Source organism: Notolabrus celidotus, chromosome 3 (assembly GCF_009762535.1).
Source record: "Notolabrus celidotus isolate fNotCel1 chromosome 3, fNotCel1.pri, whole genome shotgun sequence".
In the NCBI taxonomy this organism is placed as follows: domain Eukaryota; kingdom Metazoa; phylum Chordata; class Actinopteri; order Labriformes; family Labridae; genus Notolabrus; species Notolabrus celidotus.
The window spans coordinates 12657478-12671885 of NC_048274.1; the positions used below are offsets into that span (position 1 = coordinate 12657478).

A 14408-nucleotide genomic window follows, 5' to 3' on the forward strand; every position below is an offset into this window, starting at 1 on the left:
ACCAAAACTGTTGAAGATAAGACATAGAAAAAGCAGATTCACATGTTTGTCATCACCTTTTATCGATGACAGTTTGCACTTCATTATTGGAAGGGGGTATGGTGTAAAGTTGAGGTTTTCCAGGTACTGTATACATAGTTGAGAGAGTGTTGCACAACAGTCAGTGACACCCCTCTGATGAATGAAAAGAGGTGTTTTATGAAGGTTTCAAGGAGGTCTAGGAAGATATGTACATCAATTCATCAAGACTTGGCAAATACCTTTGTTCACAATGACATGTGCCTTCTTATACACTGTGTAGAAATGTTGAAAATCAATTAGATTCACATGTAAAAAAATATTACAGGAAGAAGAAAGTAGTCTACAAAAAAATAGTCTTCAGTCTTTTACACAGATTGTACTGCAAGCACTGCCATCTAGTGGCTAAATTGCACCATTTCAAAGCATCATGTGACTGAAAATGCAAACATATTTTACATACAAAAACAAACGTATTGCACAACCATTCTGTTACATCAGTCATGTAACATAACATTAGTCCGTTCCAGTCCATGGAGTGCCTCTTTAAAAAAATGATAGAAATGAGAAATAGATTTAACTTGTATCGTCGTCCTCTTCTAAGCTCTTCTCTTCCTGAGAATCAGTCTCTGGTTCCTGTATAACCTTCACACACGTCCACTCTTCTGTCTCGATGTACTCTTCCTCCTGCTGCTGCTGGTGCTGCTGCTGCTGCTTCAATTCCGGATAATTCCTTTGCCTTTTTGCAGAGAAAAAGACACAAATCTTAGCACCAGTGTGTGAATAAAGGAGATAAAAAACATGCTTCAGTTTGGAGAGAAAGTGATTTTATATGAAATAAAGGGGAAGTCAGATTTTCTCATCTTTGACTACAGTTAAGCTGATTCAAAATGTGCAGTATTAGTAAAGCCCACAGTGAGCCTCTTCACTTTGACCTGATTTATTTATACACTTCACACATTTTTTCCTCTAATACATCATTCCAAACATCAAAATACACATTTTAAAACCTCTTGTGTTTAAGTGTGGAAATCCACTTACAATGTAAAGTATGCAAAGAGGATCACTGCAATAAGGAGAAGGGCGCAAGTCGTGGTGATGAGAATCGCCTTTCCTGGAAAATAAAATATGATAGAGGAAAGAAATTACACACAAATGTCACATCTTAAATCAGATCAGAATCAGAATCAGAAATACTTTATTTATCCTGGGAGAGAAATTCAGAGCTCTTATAAACAATACATAAGAAATTCAAAATATTAATAAAATAAGATATAAATAGGAATAAAATAAAACAAAATTAAAGTAAATTAAAAAATAAAATCAAAAATAAAATAAAATAAAATAAAATAAAATAAAATAAAATAAAATAAAAATAAAATAAAATAAAATAAAATAAAATAAAATAAAATAAAATAAAACAATAATGATAAAGTATATACAGAAGCGCAGAATAGTTAGAATTACCTATGTACAAAAGCACTGGGAATGAAGGAGATATATATACAAGGATGTCAACTTGGTAAGGATATTGCACAGTGTATTGCACAGTTATTGTACGGCTAAAACAAATATCAAAAGATTTTAAAAACAGTCTCATACCTCCAGATGAGCCTTGTGCCTTTCCGACAAACCGAACAAGTTCCCCCTCGCTGTCTAAGTTTTCAAGAAAGAAGGAAGGAGAGGTAGAGGAGGTATACTGAGGGGTATGGGTGGAGCTTGCTTTCTTGGAGGTGGACTGAGGGCTATCAGTTGTTGTATCCTTCAATTGTATGGCTGCATCTGTGCATGTGCATAAAGGGTACAAGAGGTTAGATAAGCATTGTTCAAAGTGAACGCTTTTTGATGCATGTGTTTTTGTATCACTCAGTTTTTATAGAAATAGTTTCTTTGGTGGAAAATCTGCAATTTGCACTGTTGGTGTGCTCATGGAGCTTTTTTTTTAACCTTGAATTAAAATCATGTAAGAAGTGTTTCACTTATCAGAGTAATGTGTTAAAAGATATATAGATAGAAAACACTAAAAATCAAGCTGATTCCAGTTTTAATCGAAATGTAGATTTAATACGAGTAAGCAAGCACAGCTTCTTTTCACATTAATATGTTAAAACTTTCTAGTTTTTAATTGGCTGTCATGGCTGTATAAGGAGAATTTTGCATCCTTCATAATGGTTGGAGTAAAGCAAAGAAGAATAATATCTGAAAATTGTCCTACCTGATTCATTAAAGCAAAACACATCAAACTTGTGTGTAACATCGGCCCTCCATGTCACCAAGCCCGTCTGGCTCTGTCCACAGCTAGGAAGAGCTCTGCTGCGAGGAATGACTGCAAAATGTTCATCAATCCATCCAAACCTAAACAAGAACAAAGAATGACATAAGATCAAGTCAATTCATTAAACATTACCATGCTGAGTGTGTGGAGTGTGTGCATTTCTACTCAGGTCCTACCTGCATGTTTCTAAACCTCTGGAAAGAGCTGTCTGCACTTCTGCTTTGGAGGCCATGGTCACACCGAGAGACAGGCAGAGCTGTCGAGCTTCAGAGGCATTGAAGGCGTACTTAGGCTTGTTGTTGTTGATGGAGGTGGCCTGAAATACTCCTGCAATAGTTTGATTTGCTCCTGGGAAAACTGGAAACAACATAAGAAACAGTTGTGGATTTAGATCTGCTCACATTAATACAATGCATAAAAAAATAGGTAAAGCAGTTGGAGTTACCTACCTCTGATGTGGTCTTTGACATTTGTCTGAAGAGACATGACTTGGGTAATTGACAGCAACAATGTGATGCAAAACCAGATCATATTTAGGCTGGTTAGAATAAAGACAGACGACTGCTGTGGATGGCAAGAGCTCCAGGGCTTTATGTGCCTGTGAGCCAAATGCCTGGGTTAAATAGAGGTGATTCTGTTAGCTGGGGTGTGTGCACTCTGTCATTGCCAGAAGAGGAGGAAAAGGAAGAGGGAAGGACTGCTAATGGGTCAGATCAGGAACAGATCATATGTTTTAGCAGGAGGCCCCGGGAGAGAGGGAGAGATAAAACTCATTTGACATCGACAGGAGACTCAGATACAGACAGTCTGCAGAGGGAAAAATGAGAAGAATCCAGGGATGATAACACAAGAATGCTCTCAAATGGGCTTTTCTGTTGAGCAATAAGATAAAATAATAGAAGCAATAAAAATAGGAAAAGGTCTTATAACAAGTAAGGCTGCACTGGATGCACTTTTGCATCTTCTTATTCAATGACTATCATGTTTGTGAAAGTGCCCACGGTTGAGCATGTAGTGAATGTTACTTTAGCTCCTGGAAATGCATGGTAAATTTAGTTGTGTGCAATAGCAACCTGTTCAAGTCTATTTCATGCATTTATTAACTTCAAGTTGAAATATTTAGAATACCAGATTAGAAAATCAAAAAAAATGTAGTCTTATGAAAAAATTATATATATACATCAAAGCTGCCTTATGTGATTTGCACTGTTACTGACATCAGACTCTCAGCTCTCTGTCCAAATGACTTCCTCCCGCGGGGCGTTATTCAACCATAAACATGCATGATCTCTGGTATCCTGCGATGAGCCACTGGCACACGACCACATCCCTCTTCCACAAAAACATCACTGAACAAGCCCGGCTGGCAGGAAATGACGCAGAGAGTGCTGACGAACATGCAAATGTGAGGTGTCAATGGGTTGTGTTGGTACAATAATGAATGAAAAGTCAGGATCTGTGGAAAAGAACAGGTAACTTCTCTCTGGGGGGTTGAAGTGTCAATGGGGTGATCAGATTTAACTTGGATTAAATAAAACTGAATGCTGTCATCGGTTAAATAAGAGAATCCAATGCAGAGAGAATGTGATGTAATTTTAATGTCTTGGAAAGTTGAAACAGTTGCAGTTATGAAACCTGAAGTTTTTGCTCATGCTTGACAAAGGTAGACTTTTGATTGATCCCAGGAAAAGCACACGCTTGTTACTGACCAGAAAATCATGAAACTAAAACATTATCAGTTCACTATTTTAACTTGTGTTTCTTTTATTGTTTGAAGTCAAAATGTTTCCCAATGAAAAGATGTTTAGGTAACATGCATAGTAACATATTGTGAGAATTATTCTTCAAGCTTTATGTACTGCTCTAATGCCTTTGACATCAATACGATTAGCGCTCAGGTAAAACATTGAACTATTCCTTTCAAGTCTCTATTATGGTAGTTTCATTTTAATGTTTCAAATGAAAGTGAGACAAAGTAAAAGAGGTGCTGCAGTGATGTGCCGACTCAGAATAATCACCTAAATCTGCAGCTCCTGTCTGTTTATGAAGTATCAAATGAAGTTTCACCTCATGGTTTACCTGTTTAAACCATAGACTGCATAAATAATGGACGTAGTATCCGTGACGTCATCCATCTGTTTCTGAAGCACTGTTTTGAAGGCTATCGTCAGTGGGTGCCATATTGGAAATACTGAACTCAACCTCAACTTACCTCAACTTAGTGTGAGGTAAAGAGGTGGGCTTTGAGCCTCCTGGCAAACAGCTACATTGTGCCTGTCTGTCAGTCAAGTCAGCTGTGTCTCTTATTATGCAAAAAATCGTAATCTTCAAAATTGCAGCTCTATGAAAAAAATTCACCCTGTACAGTATACCGAAAGAGAAATTAGCAATTCAGACTACAATCATTTTTGTACCAGGCTGTAAACATGTTTATTTCTGCTGTAAAGATCAGCTTTTTTGAATTGGTGTGTATGCAGTTTCGGGTACTTCCAGAGCCAGCCTCAAGTGGACACTCAAGGAACTGCAGTTTTTAACACTGCAGTGTTGGCTTCATTTCTTGCAACCAGAGGTTGCTGCTTGGTTTAAACTGACCATAGTCTGCATATTGAAATGGACGCTACAAGTATTCACAGACTGTGAAGCTCCCAAAATATTTGGAGCTCCACCTCCTGACTGGCTGCAATATAGACCTAAACATAAACCTCGCCTCCTTCAACAGATGGGACAGGAGTCAAACTAGAAAAATTAAATATGCATTGGATACATTTTTATCAAACATGGTCTCTGTCATTTTAGTTCATTCTTATCATGCTGATTTACAGTTGGTTGTTAAAGTGGTTATTTTTCTGAAATGACTTGTTTTATGTTAAAAAGATGATTGATTGACAGCTTTGTTGACCAATGAGGGCTCCTGCAGCGTTCTTTACCGGATTAGCACAGTAGCGGAGGAACGTCAAGGGAAAACATAACCAACACTTACACAAGAGTCATTGAACTTTCCAAAGCCTGGGGTGTCTGCTTCAAATCACACAAGAGTCTGTTCTGTAATGAACTGTACCACCCTGAGGGACCTTTGCTGTTTTATCAGTGAGCTTAATTAGTGTTAACTGAAGGGGTGTGACGTCAATCCCGGGGCTACATCAGCCAGATCGCTTCTGTGCAGGCCTTGGCTTCATCAGTGCATTATTTCAGCAACTATAAGGATGGATTTTTCATTTTAAATCTTTCAACTGGGGAGAAGGAGGGGCGTGTCCATGTTAATATAAAGTCAATGGGACAAACACTACCTGGTTTGGTCTACTCATACTGCTGTTTTTAATATAATTTAAATTGGTTGCTGTTTTCAGTAAACTGTTCACAACTTGTCGAGCAAGAAGCAGAAAAACAAAGTCAGATACCAGATGTTGAACAGAAGGGTTTTGGCTTTAAGCAGCTAAAGAGAAAATATATATTATTATAAAAAATATATTATTTGGCATTTCTGCTTTTGTTATATAGGACAGCTGAAGAGAGACAGGGAATATGGGGAGCAGAGAGTGGGGGAAGACATGCAGCAAATGGCTGAGGCCGGGAGTTGAGCTTGCCACCACTGTGACGAGGACTATAGCTTCTGTATATTGGGCTTGCGTTTAAACTGCTCCGCCAATGGCATCCCATAAAAGAATGCATTACAGAATTTTCTGTCCTTAACAGTTTATAAGATGATAATATGTTAATGCTGTTCTCACAACTTGTTTCTGCTTCCCCCAAGTGGCCCAAAACTCAGCTGTTGCTGCATGAAGTGTTTTAAAGAATGAAAACATAATATGCTTTGGTCGTACCACTTCTCAATGAAAATGACAACATGTTTTCAGGCACCTTTATTCAAAGGTGAAGTGGCAAAACATAAAATCTACAGAGAACCATCAACACAAGAAGGCACACATGTGCTAAGAAGATAAAAATAGTTCATCTAAAAAGTGCTCTTATACATTACGAAACTCTCTCAGTGCGCTGAAGACACAAACCAGAACCAAACTGCAAACTATTGCACTTACAGAACTACTTTGGAATGTGCTTATATTTCAAAGTAGTTAAATACACATTTTAGAACCTAAACGTTCATTTTATTTTCTATATCTTTAAATATGACTTCAAAATCTCTCATTGATTTCATGACTATTTGACCTGAGAGATTATACATTAACATTAGAGTGTAATTAGATTACACTTCTTTTGTTGTGTTACTAAATTAAAAGTGTTGGTCCCTAAACAAACAAAAGAAAATGTTTTTTTCAGCGCTCTAGCTAACAACTTGCTAATCTTCCAATCCAAACAAGGTTATAACTTAATGCTGTGAACCATGATAAAGGCAACATGTTCATAAAACCTCCAAAAATGTCTTTGACCCTCAAGAGTGGAGGTCACAGATTCAAGTGAGCCCGAGTGTGGAGATACGGTAAACTGATAGAGACAGAGGTCCTCCATGGTCTCTGTTATTGCCTTCTGGGGTTCTTTGGTTATACACTTCAGTCCAAACGTCTTCTTCTTTTCTTACACGCACTCCTCCTCTGCTTACGTGTCCTCTCTTCTGTTGTATTTTTCACTGAAGAAGGTGAATATACTGATAACTAGACACATCACCACAAACAGCGTTAGTGCGACCCAGAGGATTCGCCGACTCACAGGAACTTTGGGACAAACCCGACCGAGGTGGACGAGGAACTCTTCCATCCTCCTGTGAAGATAATCACCTCACATAGTAAATATAAATCAAAGCTGTTCATGGTTTTATTAAACATGACTTAAATAAAGAGTTTCCATTAAACTTCTACACCTCTATAGATACATGTATAGATTGATCCAGACCTGTAACCACAAACCTAAAGATGGATCAAAATTGTTGAATAGTCATGTTATTATCATGACACAGTCTGATTCTCACCTTTACACATTTACATTATTTTTTTTCCTTTTCTGTCTGTTTTATTTTTATCACAATTCATTCTTAACCCTCCTGTCATGTTCGTTTTACAGGAAGAGCAATAAAGTTCCTGGGTATTCAATTATCCAAAAGTGAAAAAATCCCAATAAACATGTTTTTAATCTCATTATTAAGTCCATTACTAACCATTTAAATCCATATTTAGTGTAATAGTGCTATTTAATCCTCACAGATCATGCTTCAATTAGGATATCTCACGCATTTTTAATGAAAAATTCATGTTAAAACTTTGTTAGATGTACATTGGAATGACCTTAATATAAATACAATAGTTTTACATGACATAGATTTTGTTTTACTTTATTTTGAATTTTGAGTTATTATTTTTTTGTATGAAGTGACAACATAACAGGAGGGTTAATCATAAACAATATTACAGAGGACCGTGAAGCCTTGCTGTCCACAGTTTCTGTCATGTAAACCTCAGTGTGGGGAATTGGTGTTGTTTTTTCTGCAGCTTTTTGGATTAAAATTATTTTTTACAAACAATACAAAAGTATCAGGTATGAAAAATGTTCCAAAATTCACAAACAGGCGATATATCATGCTTTTAAAACATCATATGCTGTTTGCTCCTCACAAATATGTGTTAATGAACAACCTGCTGGAAAAAAAACGACTGAATCACGGGTACAAAACTCCCAAATTATCATAACATTTGGAGAATTCATAAATACAGATATGAAGTTCTACCTCTTTGCATGTCTATATTTAAAAATATTTTTTTACTGGTGGAGGAAACCTACTCAGGACTTGATGAGGTATGATTCAGGGTCATTTGCGTACATTGTAAAACATGCTGCACTTCTTTTTTTTGTGAAGCAGCTGATTTAAGTTACCTGCTCGTCTTTATCTTATGTCCACTCTCTTCATCTTTATTTTTCATATCCAGCAACTTCTCTGCAGCGTTTTCCTCCTCACATTTCTCCTCCTGCAGCACTTTACTCTGCTTCAGGCCCTCTTGGTAGCTGCGGATGAGAAGTTCAAATTTACCAGCATGATCTGAGGATGGTTCTACCATCTCATAGTAACGCATAATTCAGATTCTGCTCTGGTTATGTGATAAGTCTCTGTATACTTAACATCAAATGCATGAAAAATCATCTGCAAACCAGAACTTAACCTGCTGTCATCATACGGTCTGTGTTTATGTCTCACCCTTTGTTATAAGCCTCCTCCTCGATCTTCGCCTTCAGCTCAGCTCTGATCTCGGCTCTCATCTCCTCAACGTTGACCACAGGTTTGGCCGGCTCACTTTCCTGCTGCGACGCACTCTTTCCACTGCATTGTTTCAGATGGGAAAGAACAGTCACAGCAGAAGTAATAAAACTGATTCCATGTTGGTTCCATCACAACATCATGGCCTTGTCTGTTAACGGACAAACTGCATTTTAAAAACATTGTCACAGCCTCGGCTGGTGCAGACTGAAGCTGAAGCTGACACTTTGCATATTTATTATTTCTATTCTGGTCTCCTCACAGAACATAAAGACTCTTCAGAGCTCCACTCTAGCTCACTCTATAACCAGGATATTATTGGAGCCTTGTGCCTGGACTTCGTCAAATGCTTGCACACATGTTTAGATTGTGACCCAGGATAGCATCTATCAGCTGCAGCAGGGTTTGATTATTTTTTATGCATTCAGGGTTAGGTTCACCTCACAGGGTCTCTCTCTCTGCTCTGTACAACACATCCTGAAGGTCACACAAACAAACCAAAGGTTGATCTGCAGCACAAAACAGTTTTGATAAGAGTGATTGCAGCTTGAGGCCCATTGTTCCGAGGACTATGGGGTGACCTTGGAAATCAAGTAACGGTATGTGTACATACTGTACATGGACTACAGTGTGTGTGTGTGTGCACTTGTGTGTGTTTGAGCAAAACACACAATGTACATGAAACCTACCTTTCTGTAGCTTGTGGTGGCGTCTCTGTAGGAGTGTTAGCTTTCACATCAGTCCCTTCACACTACAGAGAAAAGAGTTGAACACCATTAAAGAGCATAATTACCTAAGTAGTATTAAGTAGTATAAATCGGTATCTTAAACATCAAATGTCCTCTAAGTGAACCCTTTCATATTTAAGCTACCCGAGGTGAATGCTGATTCATTAAATCGTCCATATGTTATCCCCCATTACATCCTGGCAGGACAGGAAGACCTACCAGGACAGGAAGAGCAGCACCAGCTGTGGGTCCTGTGTTTGGCCCCATGTTTGGTCCTGTGTTTGGCCCCATGTTTGGTCCTGTGTTTGGTCCCGTGTTTAGTCCCGTGTTGGGGCCTGCGTTTGGTCCCATGTTGGGGCCTGGGCCGGCTGTGGCTGGGGTCTGACCTGGGATGTTCAGGAGGTTAAACTTGGGCACCACCGCTACGCTCACCCTACGCCTGGGCAGAGCCTGGAGAGAGAAACACACAGTTCAGAAATTGTAGAGCATATGAAGAATATCAGGCAAGCTGGCCTACAACAACAAGCTGATCCCCCCTGACTATTGATTTAAACTATAGTACCATCATTATGTTTCATTGTTATGTCTCTACAGACCCTCTGTAAGAACTATTGACTCTATTATAACCCTTAGTTGTACCTTTTAGTGCATTTTAGAATGCTAACGCAAGAAACAAGGATGGTAATTATGGTAGCAGTAGCTTAGTACTTCGAACTGAGTAGAACCTCAGAAAGCAGATAGCATGTTAGTTCAAAGAAACTTAAAAAAAAACATCAAATCTAAACACTTGTGAAGCTGGAACCAGATAATTTTTCATATTTTGATAAATAAATTTGTTGAATTTCCAAATATCAAAAAAGTTGCATTCATTTTCAGTTGACAGGCTAATTAAATCATCTTATTTCAGAGTTAGAAAACATCCTTCAGCTAAACAGTGCTTGCCTTTCCAAGGGTGAGTGACATTGATCTCGAAGGCCGTGGAACGCCGTCATCTGTAAAAGACAGGTGAAAATGTAATCAGTTTGGCTGAGCTCCACTCATTCTTCATCTGAATGTGGGTTGCCAGTGCAGTCTCACCTCCTGCGTCTACAGACCCTCCATAACAGCGGTTTGAGTTCTGGTTGGCCAGCTTCTTGAACTCTGTCAGCTCTGCATGGTCCTTCTCATACGTCCTCTTCAGGTTTTCTACATACTGCATCATGACCTCAGTTGCCTTGTTCATACGTTTCTCCTGTGGCATAGTGGAAGGTCAGTCAAGGCGGTATTACAAAATATATATGCCCAGAAACAGAAACTTCTGCTGTCATACATCAACTTTTTTCGTACTCTAAAAATAGTTCAGCACATGTTTGAGTATTTGAATCAGCCTGATAATTCTAAAGGGGTAGTTTGCACAATTTTAACATTATCTCTGTCTATCTGAGTTGAAAACTAATATTAAAAAAAGATGAAAAATGCAGTTGTTGCTCATTTTCTCTCTGACCCTTGGGGGCAGCAGCAAAATCTGTCACTTTTTCTGCACCAGCACAATCGTTGATGTACTACAGTTGAGCTACAGGCCACTTGAACAAGGCTTTTGCAGCCCCTGTCCTCACTTGTATTTAAAACTAGCTACAGAACTTGGCAGCTTACAGCAAAAAATGACATTTTAATATATGAGTTAATGGAATTTTACAGATAGCAATATTTTTTTTAAGTTTATTTTTGGGCTTCTATGCCCTTATTGAGAGGATATGACGGTATGTAGAGGAAACTGGGAGAGAGACTGGGGAACGACATGCAGTAAAGAGCTACAGATTGGAGTCCAACCCGGGCTACATGCTTTGAGGACGACAGCACACGGTCAGAACATGGGACTTATCTTGAGGCTTATCTTCCTAGAAATGATTTTGAGAGAGTTATTCACACCTTTGTTACATCACGCTTAGATTATTGTAACTCTTTGTTTTTGGTCTCAACCAGTCAGCATTGCGCTGTCTACAGGTAGTCCAAAATGCAGCTGCTCGCCTGCTGACTGGAATGAAACGGCGTGATCACATCAGTCCTGTCCTTGCATCTTTGCACTGGTTGCCTGTGAACTTTAGGATCCAGTTCAAGGTTTTATTAATTGTTTTTAAGAGTTTAAATGGTCTGGCACCATCTTATTTATCAGACCTTGTACAGCCTCACAGTACTTCCAGAGCACTTAGGTCATCAAACCAGCTGCTCCTGGCAGTACCTCGGTCCAGACTCTCTACTCGTGGGGACAGAGCTTTCTCAGTGGCGGCCCCAAAGCTGTGGAACAGACTACCTTTCCAGGTTAGAGCTGCACAGTCCTATGAGCTCTTTAAAACACTACTGAAAACCCATCTTTTCTCCTTGCCGTTCAGTCTCAGCTAAGCAAAAATCCTTGGCTTTTTACTTTTTTACTCTTTTTATTTCCTAAATTGAGCTCTAACTATTCTTTTATTGTTTTATTTATTGTTATATTTGTTTATGATTATATTTTATTTTAATAACTGTACAGCACTTTGGTCAACTGAGGTTGTTTTAAATGTGCTTTATAAATAAAGCTTGACTTGACTTGCGATTTTAACCACTATGCCAAAACAGCGCCCCTAAATCGAACAGTTTTTTGACTGAGTTGGATGTCAAGCATAATTTATTCCTGCAGCAAGGCTGTACCTCAGAACAAAAATAATCCCAGGGACTCCTTGTCGAAGTCCCTTGGACTTCATCAAAACTCAAATCCCTGAAACGAAAATGCATTATTTTAAGCCCCATTTTTTCATTTCGGCACAAAAACACAGCACTAACTCAAAATCAGCTGTATGCTGTGTTGATGCAATTGGGACCTTGACCAAATGTGGCATGTTACAGAGGTTCATCAATTCTTTGATCCTAAGGGAGCCTTCTAATGACACTGTTATGTGAAGATTGGCAGCAGTACAAAGAAAACTTGGGGATTTATTTGAGCGGCCTGGGAATACAAACAGCTGAAGACATTCGTGCAGCAAGAACATGAAATGTGTTCTCTGACAGATGTTTGCCTTGGCAAGCATGTGTTTGTGGTGACATCAGATAAACTGCAAGAATTGCCCATTATTTTTAGACAGCTGTCAAACACTCCAGTGGCCCCATGAAGGCAGTAACTTTAGCCCAGCCATGCAGCTCTTTTTCTGTCATTGTTGGTCCCTTATTTTTTCAATTTGTGTCACTTCACCTGTCGAACTGCTCCCACTATCTCCGCTCTACTGGAGAGCCGTGTGGCCAGCCGGTGCATCACTGACAGAGTCTCTATGAGGCGCTGGTAGGACTCTCGCTGCTCCAGGTTCTGCCACTGTGGTGCAGTCATCTGCAGACATCAACAAACATCTTCTTACAACTCTCTCCTGAAAACAAACTGTACATCACTGTTTCTATTGTACCTGAGCTAAGAGGCAGACGGGATAAATATTTACTGTGTGATGCTTCCAGGAAACACTGAGCAGATGAACGGGCCCTAAAGAGCCAGAGGAAGTTCTCTTTTTCTAGTGAGTATATCGCATACCAGCTGATGTTTTCCAGGACTGACCTTCAGCGCTCGTTTGAACTCCTCTAGCTCTTTCTCAGTGTCTTCCTCCGTCAGGTTCCTCTCCCTCTCTGCCTGTTTGAGCCGCATCTCCAGGGTGTAGTTGTCATTACGGAATGCCAGAGACAGCTGCACAAACGCATTCTGTGGGGAGGAAGATGCCACAATATCACAGACAGAATGGCACACTGAACAGCACATTAAATACTGAAGATCTGCTGGTGATGGCGACACACCAGCTCTCTGGAATCCATGGAAAACTCTCCCACAGTAACGCTCATACACACATATAAACACACACACATGGTTAATTATGTAATACTGAAATGTATTTTTATTGGACAACATGTGACAGAGAATCAAGCAGCCCTGGGAACACGCTATTATCCTGACATTGACCCCCTGATGTTGTGCTGTGGTGATCAAAGCCAGTCTGCGCATTTTTCCAACATTCATGGGCCATGGCTCAGAGGAAATAGACGACCTCTCTGACAGTCCTCATACACACACCCGAGGGAGCAGCCACAGGGGCTTCAGCCTGAGCTTTACAGCGTCACTAATGTTTACATTTTCTCCACAGGAAATCACTCTGAGTCTCTTTGGTCTGATCAGGAACAGAAAAACACTTTTTACGACTGTAATTAACTTCTTAGGTAACAAAACAGGTTGTTGTAAACACAGGTCTGCACGTGGCAGATGTTAAGTACTCAGAGGAAAAATTACACCTGGCTCTAATGTTCGAGCACGATTTAGTGTGCACGTATTACAGTTGGTGGTCTGTTTTATAACCCATTGTATGATGACTCCTGCACGGCGTTAATTACTGTGGAGCTCTTGGAAGGTGGAAATGAGAATATCAAATTGAATGTGTTTTTTTTTTAAAGCAGAATGTAACAGGGAGACATTTTTTCTTGCTATTTATTCATATATTTAAAGAGCTCATAGAGCCCTATTACCCCTCTAGAACACTACGCTCTCAGCATGCAGCCCTGCTCATCGTACCTGAAGTCTTTAAAAATAGTATGGGAGGTCGAGCCTTCAGTTATCAGGCACCTCTCCTTTGGAATCATCAACCAGTCAGGGTCCGGGAGGCAGACACCCTCTCTACTTTTCACAGTAGGCTTAAAATGTTGCTTTTTGATAAAGCTTATAGTTGGAGCTGGCTCAGGCTTGGACCAGCTCTTAGTTATGCTGCTATAGGCTTAGACTGCAGGGGGAACTGACATACTGGGACCCCCTCTCTCTCTTTATCTGCCTGTCATTTACTTTAACTCTTCCTGTCCCATTAAAGTTACTATCCATAGACCTTTCTGGAGTCCCTGAGCTCCCTTGTCTCGTAGGTTCCTCTGAGTCGCTGCCGTAGACGGCCTGCTGCTGTGGAATTCCAGACTCCATCTGCTACAACTACTACTATTCATCTCATCACTATCATCTCTTTCTCTCTCTTCATCTCCTCTATCCCTCTTTCCAACCCCAACTCGGTCTCAGCAGGTGTGTGTCTAACATGAGTCTGGTCCTGCTGAAGGTTTCTGCCCGTTAAAGGAAGTTTGTCCTTGCCACTGTAACTTGCTAAATGCTGCAAAGTGCTCTGCTCACGGTGGATTAAGATGAGATCAGACTAAGTCCTGTCTGTAA

At 39.7% G+C, this 14408-nt stretch overlaps 2 protein-coding genes across 2 annotated transcripts in view; both read right to left on the reverse strand.

Annotated features, from left to right (window-relative positions):
* Window positions 1-45: 45 nt before the first annotated feature.
* Window positions 46-2824, reverse strand: lyve1a (lymphatic vessel endothelial hyaluronic receptor 1a). The gene is made up of 6 exons (XM_034679648.1): window positions 2743-2824; window positions 2470-2650; window positions 2234-2373; window positions 1621-1800; window positions 1060-1132; window positions 46-757 (listed from the first exon to the last, which is right to left on the reverse strand). Exons 1-6 carry the CDS (start codon window positions 2822-2824, stop codon window positions 595-597), a joined length of 819 nt encoding a protein of 272 aa, XP_034535539.1. The 3' UTR covers window positions 46-594.
* Window positions 2825-6138: 3314 nt separating this feature from the next.
* mrvi1 (murine retrovirus integration site 1 homolog) overlaps window positions 6139-14408 on the reverse strand; it is a 38263-nt gene continuing 29993 nt past the window's right edge. Inside the window, exons 31-39 of the mRNA XM_034680116.1 lie at window positions 12777-12917; window positions 12426-12557; window positions 10301-10454; window positions 10166-10215; window positions 9443-9673; window positions 9185-9246; window positions 8436-8558; window positions 8117-8245; window positions 6139-7010 (exon numbers count right to left, since the gene is read on the reverse strand). Of these exons, the coding sequence (XP_034536007.1) occupies window positions 6848-7010; window positions 8117-8245; window positions 8436-8558; window positions 9185-9246; window positions 9443-9673; window positions 10166-10215; window positions 10301-10454; window positions 12426-12557; window positions 12777-12917 (1185 nt within the window). The 3' untranslated portion in view covers window positions 6139-6847. The remainder of the gene's footprint in view (window positions 7011-8116; window positions 8246-8435; window positions 8559-9184; window positions 9247-9442; window positions 9674-10165; window positions 10216-10300; window positions 10455-12425; window positions 12558-12776; window positions 12918-14408) is intronic.

Coding starts and splice junctions, on each gene's coding strand:
- lyve1a (XM_034679648.1), bottom strand. CDS start 2,824: ATGATCTGGTTTTGCATCACATTGTTGCTGTCAATTACCCAAGTCATG. Junction 2,651..2,742: donor TGTCAAAGACCACATCAGAG/GTAGGTAACTCC, acceptor TGTTGTTTCCAG/TTTTCCCAGGAGCAAATCAA. Junction 1,801..2,233: donor GTTTTGCTTTAATGAATCAG/GTAGGACAATTT, acceptor GCACATGCACAG/ATGCAGCCATACAATTGAAG.